Raw genomic sequence first — 26,176 nt, forward strand, 5'->3', positions numbered from 1 at the left:
GAGGAAATCATGTGAAGACAGGAAGAAAGTGGTCTCTACAAGCTAAGGAGAGAGGCGTTAGAAGAAACCAAACATGCCAACACCTTGATCTCAGACTTCTAGCTTTCAGAGCTAGGCTCCACAGCAGACCCATCCCACTGAAGACTAGGAAGATATTGAAATGTACTAAAAAACTTCTCCTGGGTATAAATAACCAGTGTTTAAGGACTCAAGAAAAATATAAGACAATGAAGAAGTCAGGAATTACTCCCTTTAGAACTCTTCTTCCTGGGGTGCCTGGGTGGCTTAGGCAGTGAAGTTTCCAACTTCAGCTCAGGTCATGATCTCACAGTTCATAGGTTCGAGCCCCGTGTCAGGCTCTGTGCTGACAGCTGAGAGCCTAGAGCCTGCTTTGGATTCTGTCTCTCTCTCTCTCTTTCTCTCTCTCTCTCTCTCTCTCTCTGCCCCTCCCCCACTCATGCTCTGTCTCTGTCTCTCAAAGATAAATAAATATTAAAAATTATAAAATAATAAAAAAGAACTCTTCTGTTGTCTGGATTTTGAATGCATATTCAAATCCTTATTCTGCTCACATGGGTCTTCTGTATTGATGGTACCAGAGAGATCCATTTGTTGGCTGGTACCATCACTATCAAAGTGAGACAGACAGTAAGGAAGTTCTGTTGATTCTACAAGATACAGTAAGTGGAAAGAAAATGGGTTTTAGAGTCATGCTTACCTGGATTCATATAGTCCTTCCTCCAGTTACTTTTGGTGTGGCCTAGTGGCCAGTCTAAACCATAGATTTTTTTCTTCTTTAGGAAGATAAATCTAGCATGTATATATAAAAACCATCATAGGAAAGAGATTTTCTGAGCACACTTATTCTGAAAATGTGTGTTTAGAGCCACCAGACCTTTGTTTCTGCTTGGGTGTGACCATGACTACAGATCCAGACTTACTGTTAGCTATTATTTTTAAATCTTGGTGATCTAACACTGTGTACATGGTTTTATTTTAGGTAACTTGCTTAAGTATTCTTGGATATCCCAAACTCTAGTTCCTGTCTTTGGCAGGTGGCTCTTGGCTGAAATCTCAACATTGTAGTTAGAATAGCAAAGATTTGAAAATTCTATATTTGTTTTTTGTACACGTTACATTTTTTATCCAATTTTTCTTCATACTATGATTTTTTCTGAGAAATCATTCAAGGTTTTCTGTACTCCAAAAGATATCTTGTCAACTTTGTCCATTTGGACACACTTCGGTAGAAAATGATGTAAAGAATACCTTCTCAGAGTAGAATAAAAGAACTCCTCAATGTCACTATTAAATACATTTTCATTGTGTTATTATTTTTATTAGACCATAAATTTTAATTTTAGAAATAAAAGTTAGCAATACTTTTTCAGAATGTCCACATTTCCTAGTAACAACCACTTGTATTTTATTTCTGTTCATTCAGTTTCTTGATGCAAATATATACTTGAAAATGATTATATACTAAAATAAGATCACATGATAGACACTCTTTTATATTTATTTTGCAATACATTCAACACATCATTCCATATCAATGTATATAATTAGATGCTTTTATTCTTAGTGGTTGCCTAGCGTTCCACTGTGTTGTTCCCTACTTTATTTAATCAATCATATATCATTCAATTATTAGATGTGTGATTTAGTTTTTTTGCTTTATCCTTTTGTTAACTATTTTTTCCAAGGATAAAAAAAAACATGCTTTCTCATTAGTTTTCTCTGATTAACACACAGAAGTGGAAATACAGGGTCCAAAAGTACAGACTTTATGAATTAAACTAGGTATGATTTTGAGCAAGTGACATTATGTCTTTGTGTCACATTGTTCTTGTTTGTAAAGTGATATGTTTGGACTAATTGTTCACTTATACTAGGTCTATAAGGTACAATATATTTAAACCTGGTCCTATTTGAATTTTTGTTTACAAACTGGTTTAAAATTGGATCAGTCACAACCACAGATATAAATCGTCCCTAAATCTCTAAAATATCTATGAAGATATTGAGAAGACAAAATTATACATTAGCAGCAAAATTAAGAATAGAAAATCTGTTAATACTATGCAGTAACTGAGGAGCTGATCATAAAATTTTTGGTTCACAAATATTTGTGTTCAGTTTTTCTCTATGGTTTTACAGTTTATTTTCTGATACTTTAATATACCAGGATAGAGCTAAGTAGATGAGTAGCCTAGTAATGACTAAGTGCAAAAGAGATAATAGTTCTTTCCATATATTTCTTATTATAACCCCTGTCTAGTATATCCAAAGTCTATAAGAACCAGAATCTCAGGTGTCTGTCCCTTGATTGGCTCATATTTTTCCCTTTTAGACAACAAAAATACTGCTAATCTTCATATCCATTTATCAACAAATATTTACTGAGTACCTCCTATATACCAACAATATCCTAGGCACCAAAGGATTTTTCAGTGAACAAAACACACAAAAAAATGGTTACCTATTATTGGTTGAATTTGGGTAATGTTTACTTCTTAAAGATAGTTTTCTATGTAATTCATATTCTTTTTCAAAAACAAAAGAGGGGCGCCTGGGTGGCGCAGTCGGTTAAGCATCCGACTTCAGCCAGGTCACGATCTCGCAGGTCTGTGAGTTCAAGCCCCGCGTCAGGCTCTGGGCTGATGGCTCAGAGCCTGGAGCCTGTTTCCGATTCTGTGTCTCCCTCTCTCTCTGCCCCTTGCCCGTTCATGCTCTGTCTCTCTCTGTCCCAAAAATAAATAAACGTTGAAAAAAAAAATTAAAAAAAAAACAAAAGAAAAAAATCCAGTTTTTAAGTTACTTGTATCATCTGAAAAGGGAGAACAGAAAAGATCTAACTGATAGTGCATTGCTTCTGAAATCATATCAATTCAGGCACTGTTTTGAAAATGGCAATATGGCAAAACTCCAAGACATTTCTTATAATATATGTTATTGCTTCTTGCCCATAGCAAGAACGGTTCTCCATTTGGTCAAAAACAAGATAGCAATGTTAGTTTTTATGTTTTACTTCTCCATTTCAAACAAAAGCTACAAATAACATACTGTGAGCATTTTCCCCTAATCCATTACTTTTTCCTTTTTCTTTTTTTTTCTTTTTGGTTTAGTTAGATTTATATGGGCATCTGTTTTTCATCTTTCTTAGGAAAAATGGTTTTCCACGAAATTATCTCCTTTCCTTGATCACTCATGTGAGTGTGTGTGTGTGTGTGTGTGTGTGTGTGTGTGTGTGTGTTTACATTTTTCATGCTCCTCTATGATATTCCATATCTTATGGCTAGAATTGACCTCTCATCTGTGTGTGGCCTTTGGACATGGAACATATTTCTATGAAATTGGCCTGGGAATGCTGCCTGTTGTACACTCCATGGCCTCTTTAAATTTATGTGTCTGTTTCTCTCTGGCAGATTGTAAATTCCTTCAAGTAAGAAGTTGTATCTGATTTATCTGTTTTTCCCCAATAGCTAACACATGTTCTGCATGTAGTATGTTCTTAACTAATGCTGCTAAAAAATAATGTCTTGGTGCCTATATTGTATTGTGAGCTCTGACAGCCTGTGATATGATCATCTTTCTATCATCATTGTAATACCACATCTTTACTTTGTTATTAAATTTTCAAAAACTGCAAGAGTTAGAAAAAGATAGAAGAGTGATTTTATCATGATTTTTTATTCTCTTTTTCATCTTTATGATACCATCTAAAGCTGCCCAGGGTGTTTCCTGAGTGCTCTGGAACCCAGGTTAAATAGCTTTCTATAGAGAACTGAACAGGCTTAATTCACCATCTTAACTTATTAGAAGAACACAATTTTATTCATTTTTGTTCTCTTTCCTCTTTGCCCTTTGTTTGCTCACTGATTTTGCTCTGGGAATCTCTATCAAAAATGGAGAGAGAAGAGGAAAGTAAGATATAGCCCCTGCCCTCGAGGGCCCCTGAGTCTATTTGAGGACAGAGATGATGCAAGAAGGAATATGGCAGGGGCTCTGGAGATTTGAGTGGTGTAAATAAATGATGCTTAAAAAGGAGTATTGGACAGTAATAGTAGACAGTGAAATAATTGTGAGGACCATGGAATGCTTAGCTGGAAATTTGAAAGTCATCAGTAGGAGAACACTGATAACATTTGAAATAGGAAGTATCACAGTCATAGGAATGTTTTAGAAAGGTCTTGGTGACATGGTGCTCCTCAGGAACAAGCAGCCATGAGTTTGAAAAAAACAGATTTTTAAAATGAATCCCAACTTGCAGTGTAAAGGAAAAAGGTACTTTTCCATTAAAAAATGGTCTTTTTTAATTTTATTTTTTATTTGAGAGAGAGAGAAAGCAGGGGAGAGGGGGAGAGGGGGAGGGGGGGAGAGGGGGAGGGGGGAGAGGGGGAGGGGGGAGGGGGAGAGGGAGAGGGAGAGGGAGAGGGAGAGGGAGAGAGAGAGAGAGAGAGAGAGAGAGAGAATATGAACCAGGCTTCACTCTCAGCGTGGAGCCCAATGCAGGGCTTGATCCCATGACCCTGGGATCATGACCTAAGCCACAATTAAGTTTCAGAAACTCAACCCACTGAGCCACCAAGCCACCCCTAAAAAATGGCTTTTAAAAGTTGTTTGTGGTAAATAAGGCATACAAGGGCCAAGTATAGAGGACATTGTACCTCGGGATTGCAGTTTGTTTTGCTTATTTATAGTTTTTTCTACTCTGGCTCCTTTGTCATCTTACTATGGAAATGCTAATAGCATGTACTTCCTAAGACTTCCTAAGAAATATAATATATATAAAGAACACAGAGTATTGTTCTTCAATGTAGTAAACATTAAAAAAAAAAACTTAAAAAGTAAAATCTTAAAGCTGCTGCAATACACCAGACATAAATGATCACAATCAGAAATAATTTGGGCTTCTAGGATTCTGAAGATGAAAAATAAAGTGCAGGATGTTTTTAAAGTGCTTATTATTGAAAATAAGGCAGTATATGGCATAATTAAAAGACAAGTAGTTGATGGTAACTGGGAGGGGAACTACACTAAGTACAGCCCAGCTCAAGTCCTACTGAGAAAGAAAGGGCAGTGGGTCTGCCCTCCATTACCTTAGAAAACACACAGAGGAATTAGCTTTATAAACATTTTTGAAGCAGATTTTTAAAATGCAGAAGAATGCAAAATTAATATCTAAATACCAAAGGGACATTCATTAAGAGACCAATCTGGATTAGTCATTTCGTCATTTTCTTTGGTTTTGCGATTGTTCCAATCTAATTATTTTATTAAAAGTTCAGCATTATTTTCTAAGTCCTTAGGGTGAGAAACACATAAGGAAATGTACAGGTACTACAGAAGGCTTTGTCAAGACTTTTGGGAAGAGGATAATGAGTTCTGTTTCTGTCACAAATTTTAAAGAGGTAGGAATTATTCTCTACCTCACAGCTAATTAAGGCTTTGGTTTCTGAAAACACTGGCCTTGCAGAAAGGAGACTACACACAAGGTTTACTCTTCTCCGGTCTCCCTGTCAGGCTGAGGAGCACTCTTCCATGTGGACCAGCGACCTTGTGGCCCCCATAGAGAATACTTGAGAAGAGCCCAAGGTACTTGTCATGACTGATTTCAAACAGATCACAACTTTTCAGCAGGGTTATTGAGGAATTCAACTTTAGCGGCCTGTGTTGTCCACATTTCAAGAGTTTTAGGTCATCACACGTTCTTTATGTGCTTTCTGCCTTTTGGCATACTTTCAAATCACAAAATATGAGATGTGCATGTGGTTGGATTAGTAAAGGCCAAGAAAAGCTGTCACATCAGTATCTATCCTTTATGATCCCTGGTAACAAGTTGTAGGTTGTCCCAGCTTTTACCATGCTTGACATGCCATCGGGAAAACATGCAAAACAGATACATTACATCTTTCTGTACAAGTTTTAATTCCAGTTTTTGCTTTGAGAGTACAGGTGTCACTGCTTAGCAAAAAACACTTATTACCGAGTTATATATATTGTGCAGCCATTGTTTTAAAGCTTTGATGTTGTCACGTGATTTTCCCTTGATTTGGAGATACTTTCTTGGCCTTTCATATAATCAGCAAATCAGAATAACCAAAGAAACCAAACCCAATATAACTACATAATATTTTCATTTGTTAATGTTACCTCTGTTAACAGTTTAATTTTTTCTATTTAGACTGCTTTCTCCAGGTTTTACTGCTATAGAAAACAGTCACCATTTCAGATGCTTTTAACAACAAAGGCTTAATTTCTTGCTCATATCCCATGCTGGAACAAGTCAAGAAAATGAGATCAATCAATCTTCAACCCAGTACTTGACCCCAAACTAATTATATACACATACAAGAAAAGGATCAGACACATATGGTTTAACTAGCATCATTGATTCAAGAGTAAAAACATAACGATTCCTCATACTACCATTATTCAAGAAAATATGTTCTTTCTCCTTTTTTTATAGTAAAATAGTAGCAGAAAGAAGTAATTTTGTTAAAAGAGTATAACACTTTAAGCCTAATACTTCTCCCTAATACTTTAAGCCTAATCAGAAACTACAATTACATAGATATTGGCATGATATATACAATCTTTAAATTATATATATATATATATATATATATACATATACACACATATGATATATATATATACACACACATATATGTGTGTGTATATATATATATATAATCATTATGTCATTTAATCTCCCAAGAAAGCTTTTTTTTTTCAGCTTTTGTAATAATCAACTTACCTTGAAAGTAAAATAAAAGGACGGATGAAGGGAAAATGTTTTGAGGCAGTAAAAGAAAAACATACAACATAGAAAAGTATCATATAAAGTAAAAGAGGAAGTGGATTTAAGAGGAAAACCAAGGTGACATCATAAGAGGCTATACTGTTGGGCAATGTGAGACAAAGCAGAAAGTATTGCTGTCTCCCACTATTATGAACTGAAAACTGAAATGGGCGAATTGCTTGATGATACATCCTTTGTGAGGAGGGGAGAATAGATTACAATAGAGTTCTGTTTGATTCCAAAATTCACACCTGCTGTTTGTGTCACACTATACCAGCACTTTAATTTCAAACAATAGTGTAAATTAATTGATTGAATTAAATTATATTTAATTGCATATATTGTATATATGTGTATATATATACATACATGTGTGTGTGCCTGTGTATTATATTATGCATATATATGGATATATATGTCATTTATATAAGTATATATGTATACATGTGTATACATCTATATATATAATGTGTATCTATTCATATATATTTTTTCCATGGCAAAGTATTCATCAGGCAAGCCCTTCTAGAATTTGTGTCATGGAAAGAAAAGCATTTCTTTGTTGGCTGCATCCTGGGACAAGAACTGAAGTATCACACAATTTGTATCATTAAAGAAGTAAAAATTTTACATGCCCAAGTGGCTAGAATGTGATCATCTGATTTTATAAAGGGAAGAATTAATAAATGAAAAGGGGAAGGGAAGGAGAAAGGAAACAAAAAAAAAAAAGAAAGGAAGGAAGAAAATATTTGCCTTTTACTGTGGTTCTTATATATAAAGTGTTTCACATAGTGGGAAATGACTGATCAGTAACAAGCTGAAAGCATGTTTTATGAATGGTGCTATATATTCTTCATAGAATAGATTATGGCACATGTATATGACACGTCTCTACACATGTGTAGTCAATCATACATGTTCAACCATGTGTCCTCCATCCTTCATGAATTCACTCATTCATTTTGTCAAATGGCAAACATATTGATTGACCAGACATACACATTGACCATGTGCCAGACACTGTTCAACAAATGAGAGCATACAAAGATGAATAATAGTTGTCAGTCTAGCATAGTCATAGGAAAATACACTTTTAGATATTTATGAATGTATAGAGAATTTGAAATTATAATCTACCATATTCATGATTGTATATCAAATGCATAAAAATATTTTAACTACCCCCAGATTGCAGTTTTCTCCATAATGTAAAATATTACTATAATATTTTATAGGATTTTAGATTGATTAAAGACTTTTTGTCTTAACTTCCTGAATCAATTTTTAGCCCATTGCCTGCATAAACCTTCTCACCTTGTCAGAAATGTAATCTAACACTTGGATTAGGAAAGAAACGTGTTAATAGGCATCTTTCGTCATAAGGCCTCCAAAGTATTTGTCTGCAACATGCCTCTATAAATGTTGACAAATCTGGTGACTGTTGTATGACTAATTAACATTTACACAGGATACATAAATTTGTTAATTTATACTGAAGTTTGACTTTAGCAAATCATTCTCATATGCTTTATCTAAATTACTTGTTGTGTTTCTAAAACAATTAAATGCAAAAAATATCTTTTGAAAGTTCAGGTCCTAGATTTTGAGGAAGGCTGAAATGTGGTAATTGGGAAGTTGACATCAATACTAATAAAAGTTTCTTAATCAAGTAGAAGTGTTTGATAGAAAGCTTTGGTGTTACCTTTTGGTGGATAGGTAGTAATCTTGTAAGTAGAACAAAGGGAATGCTGAAGTACCAAAAAGGAGAAGACAATTTTTATATCAGAACCACTTTTCAATGATTTAGGCTATAAATTACTATGGTTAGCATCAATATCCCAGCACATGAGCACCACAAGAGAAATTAAATATATTTTTTAGAGAATTAAAGTTATATTAGTCTTAACAGACATTCACACACTCAAAACCTTGTGATAACACTTGCTGATCTCCCTACCATTGCCCCAAATTTCCATGGGATTAACCTACCTTTAACAATACTTAATAAGTGCATTTGGATATATCAGAGATCCTCATAATAATTTGTTTCAGATTTCACCACCCCGTACCACAGAATCTCTAAGAATTAGGAAGGGCCTTCATGAGTTTTTTTTTTATAGAAAAATTCTTTATTGTTTACCCTTATTTTGCGGTAGATCATAAAATATTCAGGTGGCAAACTAGTTACTTTGTGCACATGGCAGTAAGCATAGAGAATTCCACCCCCCTACATACACACAGTTTAGTATGTTTTTAAGATGGTTGTGGGACTAGACTTTTGTCTTGGCAATGTATAGAGAGAGCTTTCTACATTACAGCGTGTATCGTGTTTTGTCTCCCACCTTTGGCTGTAGCATTATAACCACTGTTTCTAATGTTTTTATGACTTCAGTTACATCCACCATATTACTTAGTACTAATTTTATGATTATTCTTTTTCCCTTTCATTTGGTGTATTCAGTGTATTCAGTGAAGTGGAAATTGTCCACACACTCTTAAAACACCTCATACTTTTTAGATTTGCTTTATATAAAATTTTCTGGAAACTATCTAGATGATAAAAAAATTTCCATTACCAAAGATTTTTTTTTTAATGTTTATTCTGTCATCATTTCACACTTTGGTGGCCATTTCTGCTCAAGTGGCCTACACATAATTTTATGTTTAAACATTTCTAACTTAAACCACCCAATCTTAAACGACTTCCCTTTCTGGATAATTTCTTGGCAAACTAGATTTGATCTTTTCTTTTATAACCCTCCTTACTTCTTAAAATAAATCACTTTAATCCATTCTGGTTTTTTTCATGCCCATTTCTTCAATTTCTTTTTCATTTTTAAAACTTTTCCTAAAATAATTGTTGGTCAGAGTATATTGAATATCTCATTTTCTATTTATTTTTTTATATTAATACTTCTCAGAAATCAAGAACTCCTTCCTGGTGCACCTGAGTGGCTCACTTAAGTGTCCAACTCTTGATTTCCTCTTAGGTCATTTCTTGATCTCACATTTCTTGAGATAGAGCCCCGCAATGGGCTCTGTGCTGACAGGGCAGAGCCTGGTAGGGATTCTTTCTCTCCTTCTTTCTCTGCCCTTACCCCTCTTATGCTCTTTCTCTATCTCTCTCAAAACAAATAAAATTAACTTAAAAAAAAAAACTCTTTCTGACCAAATTATCTTAGTATTAAAATAAAATTAGTTTTGTCTTACTAATTTTATCAGTACTAGGTAACACAATGATTTAATGGAATATTTTAAAACTATACATTATTCTCGGGGCGCCTGGGTGGCGCAGTCGGTTAAGCGTCCGACTTCAGCCAGGTCACGATCTCGCGGTCTGTGAGTTCGAGCCCCGTGTCGGGCTCTGGGCTGATGGCCCGGAGCCTGGAGCCTGTTTCCGACTCTGTGTCTCCCTCTCTCTCTGCCCCTCCCCCGTTCATGCTCTGTCTCTCTCTGTCCCAAAAATAAATAAACGTTGAAAAAAAAAAAAAAAAAAAACTAAAAAAAAAAAAAAAAAAAAAAAAAAAACAAACTATACATTATTCTAGAGTTGAATCAAGTATACTTATAAAAATAACATAAATTTAAGCTATGTTTCTTAAGCCTTCTGAAGAAAACAAAACAGGGTAAGACCTAGATGTTGCCATGTAGGAAGTAACAGTTAAATTAATAGGACTACATAAATGGAAATTGTAGTACAAAGCTGTATGTAAAAAATACCACATAAGTGAAATATAGTGAATAGCTTAGGAAGTTAAAATTGTATTCAGTATTGATATAGATGAATTTATAAATTATGGATATTTAAAGATATATTCGGCACATCTACAATATTTTGGAGCTAACATAAAATTGTGAAGTTGATATCAAGAAGGATATAAATACTCTTTAATAACATGTGCCTCATTGTCACTGCTAGAGACAGAATGTTAAACCTTACTGACCACAAGTGTGAACCAGTGTGGTAATTCCTACAATTCTACTAGTAAAATAATGCACAATTTCCTTTTGTGCAGATAATAGTTTGACTTTCTTATTAAGGAGCTGGTACTCTCCTGGGCATGAGGGAGTAAAGAAAAACATTTCTTCCTATTCCTGCATTGAATTAGAAGGATCATGGCATTGTCATAGAAAACAATGATGAAATCATAACACCACATTTTATTTCTACCAGTTATTAGCTATGCTTTTCTGGCAAATTATTTGAGCATGTACTTCCTCATTTCACAGAGTGCATAATTTGAACTAGGCTATTATAGAAGTGAATAAGAGTATTTTTGATACGAATATACTTATCCTAAGATCTGGCACAAAGTTCAGCAAATGCTAATTGGACTTTTTAGGCAAAATTTCACCTCAAAGTTAGGGCAGGGAATTTTTGAGGCATGTTACAAAAAAGAATCATTAGGTATATATGAAAGGAACTTTAGCTCAGAAGGTTGTGAAACAGTAACAGATTAAAAGGTGTTTTACAGGAAAATTAACAAGTGAATACATAACTAAACATCTAAATATATAACATTTTTCAGTATTACTATCTGTGAGGAGAGGAGTACACAAGGTACTGGGAGCTACATAGAGATTTTCAAAGTTAGGAACACCATGCAAATGTCCTGTTGCCAACACCATGAGTAAAATTTGCAAAATTACTTGTAAAAAAATATTTGGCAAATGGCTTAATTTTTAAAAATTTCTTTACATAGGGGTGCCTGGGTGGCTTAGTCAGTTGAGCGTCTGACTTCAGCTCAAGTCATGATCTCACTGTCGGTGAGTTCAAGCCCTGCGTCGGGCTCTGTGCTGACAGCTTGGAGCCTGTTTCAGATTCTATGTCTCCCTCTCTCTCTGCCCCTTCCCCACTCATGCTGTGTCTCTCTCTGTCAAAAATAAACAAACATTAATTTTTTTTGTAATTTCTTTACATAATATATATGGCAATACTACAAAATAAGTCTGGTTAACAAAATGTAATAATATTTTTTATTTTTATTGAGGTTTTTGGAGCACCAAAATATGCATTCAAAACATGCATGGCACAAGTTTTGTAAGGCTTCCTTAATCCCTTTGTGTCATTGTTTCCCCCTGAGAGATTTTTTTTTCTTCTGAGTGTCTCAATCATCATGGTTAATAAGGGGAGTCTCATATATATATACGTATACATATGGAGAAATTCAATTCCAAATTGCTTTAAGGTTCACCTTTGAATTTTACTTTGGTCCGAAGAGTCCCATGACCTTTAAGTTTGATGAAAAGAGGGAGTAGTTATTAATCTCATTATTTTATTTTGAAGTTCTCCCAAAGCAGGTGACTCGAGACATTTCTGCAAAATGACATTCATAGACCATGTAAGTTGATCATTGTTACACAGTAAAAGGCAATATCTCAGATTTTAATACACCTTCAGTATTTTTTTATCTGATGTTCTCAATTCTCGGTCACTCTACTTCTTCAGAGCCAGCACTATTTTGGACAGTTTAATTATATGTCTTATATCTATGCTTAAATGTAAAAACTGTTCCTTTTTAAAGATTATTTTTATACCCTTATATATGCCAAACTTATTATATTCCAAAAATGTTCACTCTTCTTCATTTTAATATCTGCTATACTATTCCTTTTACACAAAGTTATTTCATTGTGCCTCAGAATATTCTAATTTAAAGAGTATATTGTAACTATACAATAATTTCAAAGAATTTTTTCTTAAATTTGTTTTTTTAATTTAATCCAAATTACATCCATATAGTGCAACAATGATTTCAGGAGTAGATTCCTTAATGTCCCTTTCATTCAGCCCATCCCCCTTCCACAACCCCTCCAGTAACTCTCTGTTTGTTCTCCATATTTAAGAGTCTCTTATGTTTTGTCCCCCTCCCTGTTTTTATAATATTTTTGCTTCCCTTCCCTTGTGTTCATCTGTTCTGTCTTAAAGTCCTCATATGAGTGAAGTCATATATTTTTCTTTCTCTATTTTCACTTAGCGTAATACTCTCTAGTTCCATCCATGTAGTTGCAAATGGCAAGATTTCATTCTTTTTGATTGCTGAGTAATACTCCACTGTGTGTGTGTGTGTGTGTGTGTGTATATATATATATATGTGTGTGTGTATGTATATATATATATATATATATATTTACACACACACACATATATATACATATATAAAATAAATGAAATATAAAATATGTTGTATTAAGTCTATTGTATACATATAGGTATAATGAAAGTGGAAGAATAAGATTAAGAAAACAATGCAGCAGTTAATTATCTTTCTTTTTAATGTCAATAGCCTTAGAGAGAAGGGAAGAAGTCAAAAACAAAGTGAAATCTATAACGCTTTACCAGGCAGCTATTGACTTCAAGAAATTGTTAGGAGTCATAAAAAAGAATGAAATCTTGCCATTTGCAACAAAATAGAAATACAGAGTATAATGCTAAGAGAAGAGGATCAGAGAAAGACAAATATAGTATCATCTCATTCATATGGGAAATTTAAGAAACAAAACAGATGAGCAAAGGAAAAAAGGAGAGAAAGAGACAAACCAAGAAACAGGCCCTTAACTATAGAGAACAAACTGATGATTACCACACGGGAGGTAGGTAAGGGGATAGAGGAAATAGGGGATTGGGATGGAAGAGTACACTTATCACAATGAAAAAAAATAAAAAGATTAAAAACTTCTAGGAGTAATATCTTTATATGATGTGAAGAAAGAAGGATAAATGATAGTTTAAATAAATCTCTCTCTACCTTCTTCTCTATATCCATGTCCCAACAATACTAGTTAAAATTTGCCAAAGTGTCAGGGCACCTGGATGGCTCAGTCAGTTAAGCATCCATCTTCAGCTCATGTCATGATCTTACGGCTTGTGAGTTCGAGCCCTGTGTCAGGCTCTGTGCTAACAGCTTAGAGCCTGAAGGCTGCTTTGGATTCTGTGTCTCCCTCTCTCTCTCTACGCCTCCCCCACTCATGATCTGTCTCTGTCTCAAAAATAAATAAGCATTAATTTTTTTTTAATTCACCAAAGTGTTTAAATAGTTAAATAATTCAGACCACCATGGTGACAAACACAAGAAAAAGAAGCTAATTTTTATTGTCCTAAGGTTAAGGATAGTAGGAAACAATTATAGAATAAGTGTAAAGGAATGATATACAATATACAGGCGTTTGTGCTGGTAAGAAATATATAGATATAGATATCTACATATAATCTATAGATTATAATCTATATCTATCTACATCTATATCTATATATCTATCTATATAGATATATATCTATATCTATCTACATCTATAGCTATATAGATGTAGATAGATATAGATATAGATATATATTATATAGGGAGGGCCATGAAGGACTAACTTGAATACAATCGTCTGAGAATGATTAGCAGGGAGCAGTGGATTGCAACAGTACAGATTAAAGATAACCAGGGCATGGACTGTGGATTTTGCTTGAGGAAAAATGAAAAAGAGATGCCAAAGATATTATAGTCAGCATGATAATGCAAATGATTCAGTAAGGAATTGGACAGGAAATTTTGATGATCCTCAGACATTCCGATTCCTAAATGCTCTGCCATTAATGGCTTTGATCATTGTAGTCTGCTCACAGTATGAAGATTTATGAATTTCTGTAAAGATGGTAAAAATACTTGGTCTTAAATCAACCACTGGAAGAAGAACTCGTGGAGCAGCAAATGCCTTAAGTAGTCATTGTGTAATGTAGGCAACAAGAGTAATGATTTCTATGTAATATCCCAAAAGAGATTATTTTTTGAAATGGGAACAAATGTAGAACAGTAGAACATATTTTATCTTTGGCCATAAAACATTGTTTTATAAGGAGTATAGGGAAAATTGCAAGGTGATCATCAGCTGATTAAGATGTATAACAGTTAAAATTAATTATTTCTCCAGCACAGTCTCTGAGAGTTATTTCCAGTATGTAATAAGTAAAATATTCCCTGAAGATTAGGAATTTAATCATGCTTCCATAGTTTAAAACAGAAAAGCTTTATTACCATGAGCAGGTGATTTCTTTTATCCATAATTACTGGATTCCAAACTATGGATAAAATAGGTAATTAATCAATACTGTTAACAAATACCACCTGTCCTACCTAAATGATTTCAGTTTAGAATTAAGAATCACACTATATTTATCTTGTTTAAAAATCTCTCTTTACTCTTTTGGAGTTCTAAAGCGATATTTTTCATAACTTCCTAAAGTACTTGAAATACATGACGTTCATATCAGAACACAATCTGGTCAATTAGTATTTAATCCTTCCATTTCTGAGCAATTCCTTTTTTTTTTTTTTTTTTTTTTTTTACTTCCAAGCATCTCAGTGTAATGATGAGCCCAGAGGTTCTTATCATAACAAAAATATATATTGTAACATAACAAAATATATCTCAGGTCATTCCTCTTATTTAACATCAACCCTGATTTAGGTTTGTTTTCTTTTGGTTCAGCTTGGTTACCAAAAGAGGTAATGTAAAGAGCAAATTTTTATTTTAATTTGTAATTCAATGTAATTGGGCAAAAATAACCTTTTATACATCAGCTATATAATGAAATTATTAAGCAATTGGTATTGGTTTTCCCCCCACCCCCCAACACATTGGAGTATGAAGCATCCTCAGGAAGATTTGACAAACATAAAGTTACATTAAAAAAATTTATTTTTGCAGTGATGAGAATTCATTCTGATGTGTTTACAAATTCATTCTAAACACCTTATTCCAAATTATCTGTGGATTGTGTCAAGAATTAAAAAGTGTAAAGAATTGGAACAATTTTCTAGGTCATTCATCTGCAAAACCACAACTGAAGAGGAAAATAAATGATTTTTAAAAATCAACAGCTTTATTCATTGTTCACTTTATTATAATTACACGAAAAGGCGCTCATTCCATTACCTCAATTCAGGAATGTAGACAGTCATTGACCTGGCCCTAAACCTTATTTATCTATTTTAATGATTTATTGCATTATGGTATATAGTAAATGTGTATACGAAATATGTATGTAAGCTTTTTATAAAGAATATAAACAAAAAGGTAAGATGATGCATGAATGATGACCTAATACTAATATATTATTTTTCATTTAAACCATACTCCATATTCATACTTTTACAATATCATTATTAATCAAATAACTATATTCTTGAGTTGTAACATTATTGTCAATTATGCTGGCATTGATGTTTTAATGAAACAAATTTTTTTCACAATTTGAATTTTTTAGTAATGATCTTATGAGATTTTTCCCATGTTTTAGGAGAGCCAATACTTTCTTCATGAATATCCCAGATAATTCACATGGCATCACTGAAGCCTAGTTCCAAAAACAGCTTCAGCTATCTGAATTGGCTATGACAGAATTGGCAGAAACCTTGAAATTGCAGTTATTTAGTCTGGCCACCATGCCCAGAAAGATCTACTTGGAATGGTTCTGGAAGCTGTTCTTTTATTGTGTGCAACTATTCTTAATATGGTAGTATTTGACAGTCATTTTAGGTAAGAACCGAAGCCAATTAAATGGTTTCTCTGTGGATTTCCTCTGACAGATGCACAGAGGCATCTTGTGTTAGCCAATAGGCATTATTTAAACATAGCTAAAACCATTCCAGCATTTATTTTGATGCAACCAGCTAATTATATGGCTGTGATTTATGTTTAAGTAAAGGATTTTAATCAGATCTATTATTTTCATCCTCTGCTGTACTCTTATCACAGAGTCATGGTACCTCTAAGGGGAAATAGGAAGACAACTTCTCCCACAAAAATCCTGGGCACATTCTCTTGTTTCCATACTAATAGGAGTCTGATTTTAAATGGGAAAACACTGTTATTTCTCTATCCGTGATTAGAAAAGTAAAAATTATGTAGCTTGAACTGAGACAGATGACCATTTGCTGTTTTGTGTTTAGTTACACTTTGGACATAGAGCAAGCCAGAAAAAAAAAATCCCAGAAACTTAATAAAGATGGATTTGCTTGAAGGGCAAACTCAGTTTTTATGGTGGTTACTTATAATTTCCAGTACTTTTTAAATGAATTCCCAATTCTTAAGATTTCAGTTTTTCTATAAAATATGCTAAATTGATGATTCGACATAAATAAAAATGACTATAAACCTAAAATTTTTAAAGTATTTCAACAAGTGAAGTACAGTTGAAGTTACCCTCAGCATATTGGCAATACACAGGACATTAGCAGAAATCTCGACTAGTATTTACGAATCTGTGATGGCTGGCTCCTCTAGTTCATTTTGTTGGAAGTTAGTACATTAGCAGACTTGTGAGTTTTGTTATGAACCAATTTTTTTTCTTCTTCTTCTTTTATTTTTTTATTTTTCTAGATGCTCCACCAACTGGTCAGGCACACAATGTGAGAGACCAGCCCCAAAGAGCAGCAAGTCTGATAATATTAACACAAGTAAGTTCCTCAGCTTACCATGATGAATGTTCTACATGGTACAGAAATCATTCTCTTATGCCATTACTGGGGGACTTGAGTCTTGGAATTTCTCCTTCAAGGAATTTTTCAGGAGATATATTGCAATCCAGGTGTTTTGGGAAGGATAGAGCACTGAGCTCACATGGTGACAAGATCCAGCATTTACGTGTTCTTTCAGGTAGAAAGAGTTCAAACTTTGGCAGGTTTCAGAATGCACATCTGCAAACCTAGCATAAGTTTTTCTTGGGAAATGGGAAACGTCAGTGTACTAAGGCTTCAAATATCACAGTGGATATGAGAATGCTCCAGAAAAAAAAGCAATTCCATGTTTTAATTAGAGCAAAGTATATTTTCTTGAAATGCATTTCAGTATGTTTTTGGAGAGCATACGTGACTGGTGAGTCTTAAAGAAAAGTATATTAACAAGAAAATCTTAATAAGGATCATGGGTTGATTTATTGCTTATCTTTAAAGTATTGGTTTTGAAGTGTATTAAAATGTAGTTTAACATTTTTCAAATCCTTTTTTTGTGCAATTATAGTCTTAGGGCAGGTCACTGATGTGAAAGTCCAGCTACATCATCATTTGTGTGATCTACGCATGTATTTTTAACAACTTTAAACAATTTTATGAAAATTTTCAAAATGAAAGTTTCCCAATTTACACATATTGTCACTAATTTTATTATGAGTGAAGCACTTTTGAAATATGTAATATCTATCAAGTGGGTAAATTTATTCTTGAAGAAGAAAAATTATATCCCTGATTGACAAATGCTTACTTCAGCATTTTTGTCTCTAGTCCATCACTGCTGGTGAAAAAAAACTTCATTTTTTTTTAATTTTTTTCAACGTTTATTTATTCTTCAGAGATAGAGAGAGACAAAGCATGAGGAGGGGAGGGGCAGAGAGAGAGGGAGACACAGAATCCAAAGCATCCTCCATGCTCTGAGCTGTCAGCACAGAGCCCGACGCGGGGCTTGAATCCACAAACCATGAGATCGTGACCCAGGCCCAAGTCAGACACTTAACTGACTGAGCCACCCAGGCACCCCTGAAAAAACTTTCTTGAAAACAAAAAACATACTATGGAGTTTGTAAAAAAGGCAAGGAACTATCAGAGGCAAAAGTATGCAATTTTTATATCCTAGATGTAGGATCCTAGTGTTTGCTGATCTACTTGTTTGTTCCAACTGCCCCCAGATAGTTTCTCTATCACTGCTTGAAATTCTCTAAGCAAAACTGTCCAAATTTCCACCATTTAGAAATTAATTTGGTCAAATAGACATGAGCATCTTTGAAAAATGTCAAATAGGTCTAGAATAAATAGCCTAGACATGAATATTTGAATTTGCAGAGATGAGTAATCATGGGTCATATAGTATTATTGGGGGTTTACCCTGGAATTTGTGTGTTCTCCTTAGGGAAAGGAAAGGAGGGAAAGGGAAAGGAAAAGGAAGAGAAAGAAGGAGAAGGGAAGAGAAAGGGAAGGGCAGGGCATTAAGAAAACTATGGGGACATTACTGTAGGAATAGAGTACTGGAATTTGAGAAACTGGTTCATAAAAGTTAGTACAGGACACGAATATGCCTTGCCTAATTTGATATTGAAAAAGGAGAGGGAAAGAAATACTTCCTTTTCTCTCTTCCCAGGATGTAGGGCTTATACCCATATTACAAATAATAGTTCTGGACCCATACTAATTTATATATGATTTTGTAAACCAGTTACAAAACTCAGCAATCATTAATAGCATTGTTTTTTAGCGAAAAGTACATTTCGAGTTACTAACCTATAGAACACACTGAATTTATAAGTTGAGAATTTTGAAGACAAGTTATTTTAACCTTTTGTTTATGGTGATTTCTCAGTTAGATAAATGAGATACATAGTCTTTAACAGAGTCAAAAACAACTTTATTGATAAACTCTCTGAAAAGAAAGAAGGATACAGAGTAGTATGTCAATTGAATTTTTTTTAATTTAGCATAAGTTCCATCCACAAGGGAAAGCTTGGTGTTTGGAAGATGGATTGGAGGAGGGAATGCCAGATGGTTTTATTGGAGGGTGCTATCTCCAATTACTTACATGGCCATAAAGCTCCCTTATAAGGCCGATGCCTTTCATTGCATGCAACAGTTCTGAGAAGGGACTATCAAAAAGAAGGAGTTGCAAGTATTTGTAGCCCTTTTTCCAAAGATTCTAACGTTCTTCCTTCCATCACTGATTTAAAGTCGTTAAATTTAATAGAAGTATCAATGCACATTGAAAGGGCTATTAGCTCTGTAAATGTCAAATTTTCCTAAATTTGAGCAAAGTTGACCACATAATGACACTATTAAAAGGTACTTATCAGACATTTATGCTTAGCAAAACTTGCCTCAATAACTCTGGAAGAAGGAAAAAAGTAAACTGATCCCACCTGAGGTAAGAGGATTATTTTTATTCTCTTTTAAAGCCCTGTGGTTTTGAATGGTTGTCAAATGTTCCCCAAACTTGGAGAGAAGTCATCCACCCAATAGGAAAAGATAGATACACAGTGTGTTTTCAGATCTGCATTTCCACTAAGAGTGAAGCATTCCTTAACTATCAGACCTTGGAATAATAAAGAATACATGGCTTCTCTTGGCCTGAAGACTGTCAACTGGCAAGGAGATTTACCTTTCCAATTGACGCACAGATTTCTTAATCATCTTGGAGTAGTCATACTGATGTTTTCTGGCTGTTGCTGTTTAAAGATTCTAAAAATCAGCCTGTGGAATTAAACAGATCTATTATCCTAGAATATTCTGATGAGGTTCCACTTAAAAAAGCTAGTCTGACTCTTCTGAAGTTATTTTGAAGAGTTTAAAATTAAACATGATAAAATATTCCTTGTATACTTCTATTTCAATTTTACCTAAGGTTTTAAGGGAGTGAATGCTCAATGTTTGAATTATGCTGTTCATATTTGCTAAAATTAAGGAGGATAAAAATATACTCAGCATTTGTGAGGCAGTAATATTCAGATGCTGTATTTTAATACAGTGACAACAGAGAAGTGATATCTGTTAGGGGTCTGTGTTTCCTTTTTTCCTATCTTGCCCTTATCTCTTTTATACCATCCTGTTTCAAAATAGAAAAAAAATTAATTATGTTATACCAAGGACCCAAAACTTTGTAAATTTAGATAGATAACTGAAAAATGCAACAAAATAATGCCTTTGTCCTAATTCTCCCAAGGCATATTTATCAAGCCTCAACTAAGTGTCAAGTACTGAATTAGATCCCAGCCACAAGTCAGTGAGTGAGACAGACTGCCTCTTCTATGAAACTGAGGTTCTAGAAAGGTAAACAGCAATAAAACAAGGAAGCAAACAAGTGAGCATGCAGATTTATAAAATAATTGTAACGTTTTATTGGTCCTGTGAAGGGAGCAAAAGTGAAGCAAAAATAGAGAATGGCAGAGGAGAACTGAGGTCAGGAGTGATTTCTCTGAGGTGATGGTATGTAAACTGAGATTTGAAGGATTAAAAAGAGAAGAGGCTAAGAGGCTATTTCAAACACAAGGGCAGGAGGTACAAAAACCCTGGAACAGGAAAGAGTTAAAGATGTCCAAGGGATTGAAAGACCAGTGTGCTGGCATCAAGGGGACAAGAGGGACAGTGATACAAAGGGAAGATATTTTCTTTATGACTGTTAATATTACAGTTTATCCCAGTGCCAAAGAGAAAATATCCTACTCACAAAAACATATCCACTTTCTCATTTATGGATATGTGTAAACATCCATTTAAAAGCAGAATATATAGCAAAAAGTCAAAAGAGGTCAACTGTAATGATATGTTTAATATTTATACCTTTCTACCAATAAACAAAAGGTCCTTTTCCTCTGACTTCCAGGACACTGAATTATTCTGGCTCCCTTCTTAACTCTCTTGAAGCAATTCTGTCTTCTTTGTGAGATACTCTTTATTTCTTCTGGATAACTCATTCTCCACTTCCCACTATACACACCCTCCCCAGTGATTCATAATTCCTCAACCTCACTTACCAACTCTATGTTGACTACCCCTACATTTCTGTTCTCAATTCTGGTTTGTCTCCTGAGTTTGAGACATAGATCCCACTGCACAATTGCAATATCTATGTCTATATCCATGGCAATGTCTGTATCATCTGTATTCCATGGGAATCTCAAACTCAACATGTCCCAAAGTGAACTCACCACCTTTCCCAAGCAGAGTGGCAACATATATTTTTAATTATTTAATCAACATGTGTGTCATACTTCCTGTATGATGGTCAATCCTATTTACATTACTATGATGTAATATTAATGATGACACTCATTTTATGGATGTGTGAACTGAGACAAAGATAACTAATTTGCCAAAGGATATGTTGCTAATAAGCTGAGGTTTAGACAAAGATAGCCTGGCTCCGGAGTCTATTCTCTCAACTGCTGTGCTATCCTGACTCTCCCCAGGAGAAGGTCTCTTCAATAGAACAATTTGATAATATAGTCCTTTCTAATGGGGAGGTGTTACCTAAAGAGGCTTCAGAACAGTGTTGCAAAGGAAGGTTTGTTCTATGTGAGAAGGTTATTGAGATGTTGAGATATCGTCTCCATCTTTAATAAGTACAGAATGTGCTTTTTTAAAAAAAATCAGTTTAGAACAATCCACCAATAACTTACTGCTAAAAAAAATCATCTGCAAAAGACCTTGATTGATATATGTTACAATATATTTACTTCTATATATTCTACTTTGGAAAAAAAATTACTTTGATAAATATCTGTCTTATAATTCTAAAAGTATATGTTGTTGACTATGATTCCCTTCAATATAAAATTTTATGAAACCAAATTTTTAAAACTTGCCCAACTGCCACCCTGAATTAGTTATTGGCTACACTAAGCATTATTGCAGTTACCTTAATTGGTTGTATAAACTTTAGAAGTCTAGACTCTTAAACAGAGTGCTGCAATGTAAGCAACTGGAACTGCCATCTGTGATGGGAGAAAGAAAAAGAAAAAGGTTGGTAAGTTTTTTAGCATGTATATATAACACCATATCTACCTTATATGGGAATTAAACTATATACAACAAATACATTTTATAATAATATGCAATTGCAGTGAGGGGAAGTAACTTTATGTACCTTAAAACCAGGATTGGTAAGTATTTAACATCTACCAATTTACCAGATATTTTAGCAAAAAACAAAAAAGAAAGATAATGAAGTAAGGATATTTATAAAGTCATGATCAGTCAGTTGAAGTCAGAGTTTATGAAGAGACCAAGCTGTTCACTGGTATTTAAAACTTGTGAATAAATGTTAATTACTATCCAAGGTGCCAGATTCTCTACTTTCATTAATTACTAATAAATTACACATTCATATAAAGTTCACTTTCCCAAAACCAAGATGGTAATATAATACCAAACTCACTAAGTAGTATAGTTTGGTAAGAATATGAAATAATAAAATGAATTTTACACTTTAGGAACAGACTACATAAGGCAAGTCATATTTTTTTTCTTGCATGGAAGATGTAGTTATTTGGTTATTTTAAACAAATGATGTTTAAAGTTCCAAATTGGATTATGTTACACATGAGATTTCCTTAATAAAGACTTTCTGGTATCTTGGTAAGCGATCTCCAGGATGGACTATTTTTCACATAGACATCTTCTGTCTAGAGTTATCAAAACTGATCTTACTGTTTTATTGTCCCTAAGCAGCTGCTTATTGTGCTAAACATTACCATTCATTTCTGCCACAGTATTTTACATGCACATGTATTTGCAGAGGGAGATTAATATATTTAATAATTCCTAATGTTTCATTCTTGAGCCATTCGAGATCCCCGCATTAAATTTCAATTAGTTTGGGGTTTCATTTGTTTTAGTTTCCACATGACTCAACTGAATCAACCAGATGCTATTCTAAATAGACAAAGCCTTTGTCTCAAGATATTTGTTGGAAAAGCTAACATTAGGTGCTTGATAGAGCAACTTCATACTCCTGTTATTAAGCAAACCTCACATTCAAGTTTCTTCCTGCATAAGTTACATAACTATAGGTGTATCTTCCTATGGATCACATTATCAGCAAAGGGGTATTGTCTCCTCCCTCTCTTGGTGGGAGGGGGGTGGGATGCAGGGGATGGGGAGAAAAAGGTTGCTATTGTTGCCAAGCTAGAAAAGGAGGGCAGAGGTTCTCAATTTTGTTTCTCCCCTATGTTCAGATGCATAAAAACTAAGACCCAGTTTCTCTGACCACTCTTGAAGATCTATTCCATAGATATTTTATTCCATTTTGAAGATAGGTGATAGGACTTAAGATCATTTTTTAAAATACATGGGGGAAAAAGGTGAAAATGGACATTTATAACAAAACCAACTTCTCAGATCTACTTTGCTGAAACTATTCTGGGGCCAGAACCTAAGAAAAATAATCCCTTTCGCTCTTCCTCTCCCCCCCCCCCATTTGGTTGAATCAAGCTAACAGGCCTGTGTAGTAGGTCTTCTTATCTGTTTTATTGGTGAGGAGCATGAGCCTCAAGTTTTAAATAACCTATCCAAGGTCTCAATCTATGTTGTGAAACTGATATTTAAGCCTATGTCCATCTGAATCCAATGCTGATGACCTTCCATTTGACTAGGCTGCCATCAGATGCCTAGATACACTAGGCACATGTACTCATTGAGAGAGAGTATTTATAGCTAAAGGAACAACAGTAAAGGTGGGATTATGGCCAGTGGAATTGTATAAATTTGTGTTCAGTCACCACTGATTTACAAGAAGTTACCAGCATGTATTTACTTCTATCATTGCAAGTAAATGTGTATAGTGAGAATCAGACTCTGCCTGACAAAGATAACAGTATTTCTAAACCTCAAGGTATTTAACAGCAACACATAAATGAAAGATATCTAAAGAAACATTTCCAGCAAATCAGTATTTAATACAAGAGTGATTTTTCAGTAACATAGTTATGAACTAGGAATATAGATGTTTGGCCTGAGCTTTACTTTCATTACATCAGTGGTCAAATGATTTAGTGTAATAAGGTGTTCAGTTATATAAATCTTTAATTCACTTTATTTATGTGTTCTCCTATTCATTTTTTTTTTTAATAGGAAGCATTGCCATCATTGTGCCTCTTGTCCTCCTGGTGACTTTGATAACAACCTTAGTAATTGGTTTAGTGCTTTGTAAAAGAAAAAGAAGGTAAGATTCAATCATTTAGACAGTCAGTAAATACATTACACACACAGTTACAGAAAATGTAGGAATGTTTTCCTTTTAATTCTTAAAAACATTAGTTATTCCAACTGCAAAATCTTGTTTTCAAACCATTTTATCCCTCTATTTCATTTTAAAGTGAGTAAAATTCAGACAGCTCTTCTCCCTTGTTATGTTGATGGAATGGCTCCATTTGTATATTCTAACAAAACTAACAAGGGGACATATTAATTACAATTTCAGTAGAATTTTACATTTGTGGTAGTTTTTCCATGAAACACCAAGAGTCTCTGAAGTGTATCCTATTATCTTAATGTGTAGAATTAGTAATGTCAATACAATGATACTGAATATGTGTTGTATATCACAAATTGTGCATTAAATTCACAAATAATGTATTTATTTATTTTATATATTCCTGGAAGTATAATTTTTCCATTATTTGAATAGGCAATTATAAAGATCTGGAAGCAGTAGGTTGTCTATAGAGTTATTATCCAGAACCAAGGATGACCTGGGTATTAAAAACAATCTATTTCAAAGATTCTTTATCACTATTTGTTAGTCATGGTTTTCAGACATAAAGGGTAAAACTTAATTTAAAAAATTATTAAGAGGGCCCCTGGATGGCTCAGTTGGTTGAACATCCAACTTCAGCTCAGGTCTTGATCTCACAACTCCTGAGTTTGAGCCCTGCACTGGGCTCTGTGCTGACAGCTCAGAGCCTGGAGTCTGCTTCTGATTCTGTGTCTCCCTCACTCTCTGCCCCTCCCCCACTCGTGCTCTGTCTCTCTCTCTCTCAAAAATAAGTAAACATTAAATTTTTTTAATTAACTAGTGAATATTCAATTTCAACTAATGTGTTAGCTATTTAGGATGAATATGTTCCAAGTGCATTTTTTATTGTTAAGTCTAAATACTTTTGGGAAAAAACTTAATCACATTTAGACTTTTTTTTGTCCTTCCATGACTTGAAAATATCATTTGTTTTAACTGCACTTTATTTAACTTTCTGTGATTTATATTAAAATAAGACAGTAAATCTACAAATATGATAGTTTTATGTATCATGATCGTAATACTGAGACAACTTACATTAATGTTCACATATTCTAGGACAAAAACTATTAGAAGACAGCCTATTATCAATGGAGGAATCAATGTAGAAATTGGCAATCCATCTTATAACATGTATGAGGTGGATCATGATCACAACGATGGAGGTCTTTTAGATCCTGGGTTTATGGTAGATGCAACAAAGGTAATATGTTTTAAGACGATGGACAGACAGTAAGCACTAACATTCTTGAGTTGCTTATCTGTAATACAGTCCTTAATTTTATCAGCATTTCTTTTATCTGAAGTTATAGTAAAGAACTTTAGGATGCATTGAATGTTACAGTCTCTTTTAAAGAAAAAATAAAATTAAGGACTGCATTCACCTGAAGCATGAAGTTAAGATAACATGTTTTGGAAAATACATATTTATTCATTCATTTTGTTTATATAAGTATAATTTACTTAAAATAATGTCTTATTCAAATATGTTGAGATGCTAGCACATCTATATATACAGCGTAGTAGAAAAATACTGTCTGATTTATGTTTTAATAATAAGAAGAGTGCAGTACTTCATTGTCACAATAAGTATTTTATTTCCAGTAG

At 33.9% G+C, this 26,176-nt stretch overlaps 1 protein-coding gene across 1 annotated transcript in view; it reads left to right on the forward strand.

Moving 5' to 3' along the window:
• Positions 1 to 26,176, forward strand: part of LRP1B (LDL receptor related protein 1B) — a 1,903,200-nt gene that overhangs the window by 1,872,936 nt on the left and 4,088 nt on the right. The window contains exons 88-90 of the mRNA XM_047873645.1: positions 17,180 to 17,256; positions 24,406 to 24,496; positions 25,628 to 25,772. Of these exons, the coding sequence (XP_047729601.1) occupies positions 17,180 to 17,256; positions 24,406 to 24,496; positions 25,628 to 25,772 (313 nt within the window). The remainder of the gene's footprint in view (positions 1 to 17,179; positions 17,257 to 24,405; positions 24,497 to 25,627; positions 25,773 to 26,176) is intronic.

This window comes from Prionailurus viverrinus, chromosome C1 (genome assembly GCF_022837055.1).
Source record: "Prionailurus viverrinus isolate Anna chromosome C1, UM_Priviv_1.0, whole genome shotgun sequence".
In the NCBI taxonomy this organism is placed as follows: Eukaryota; Metazoa; Chordata; class Mammalia; order Carnivora; family Felidae; genus Prionailurus; species Prionailurus viverrinus.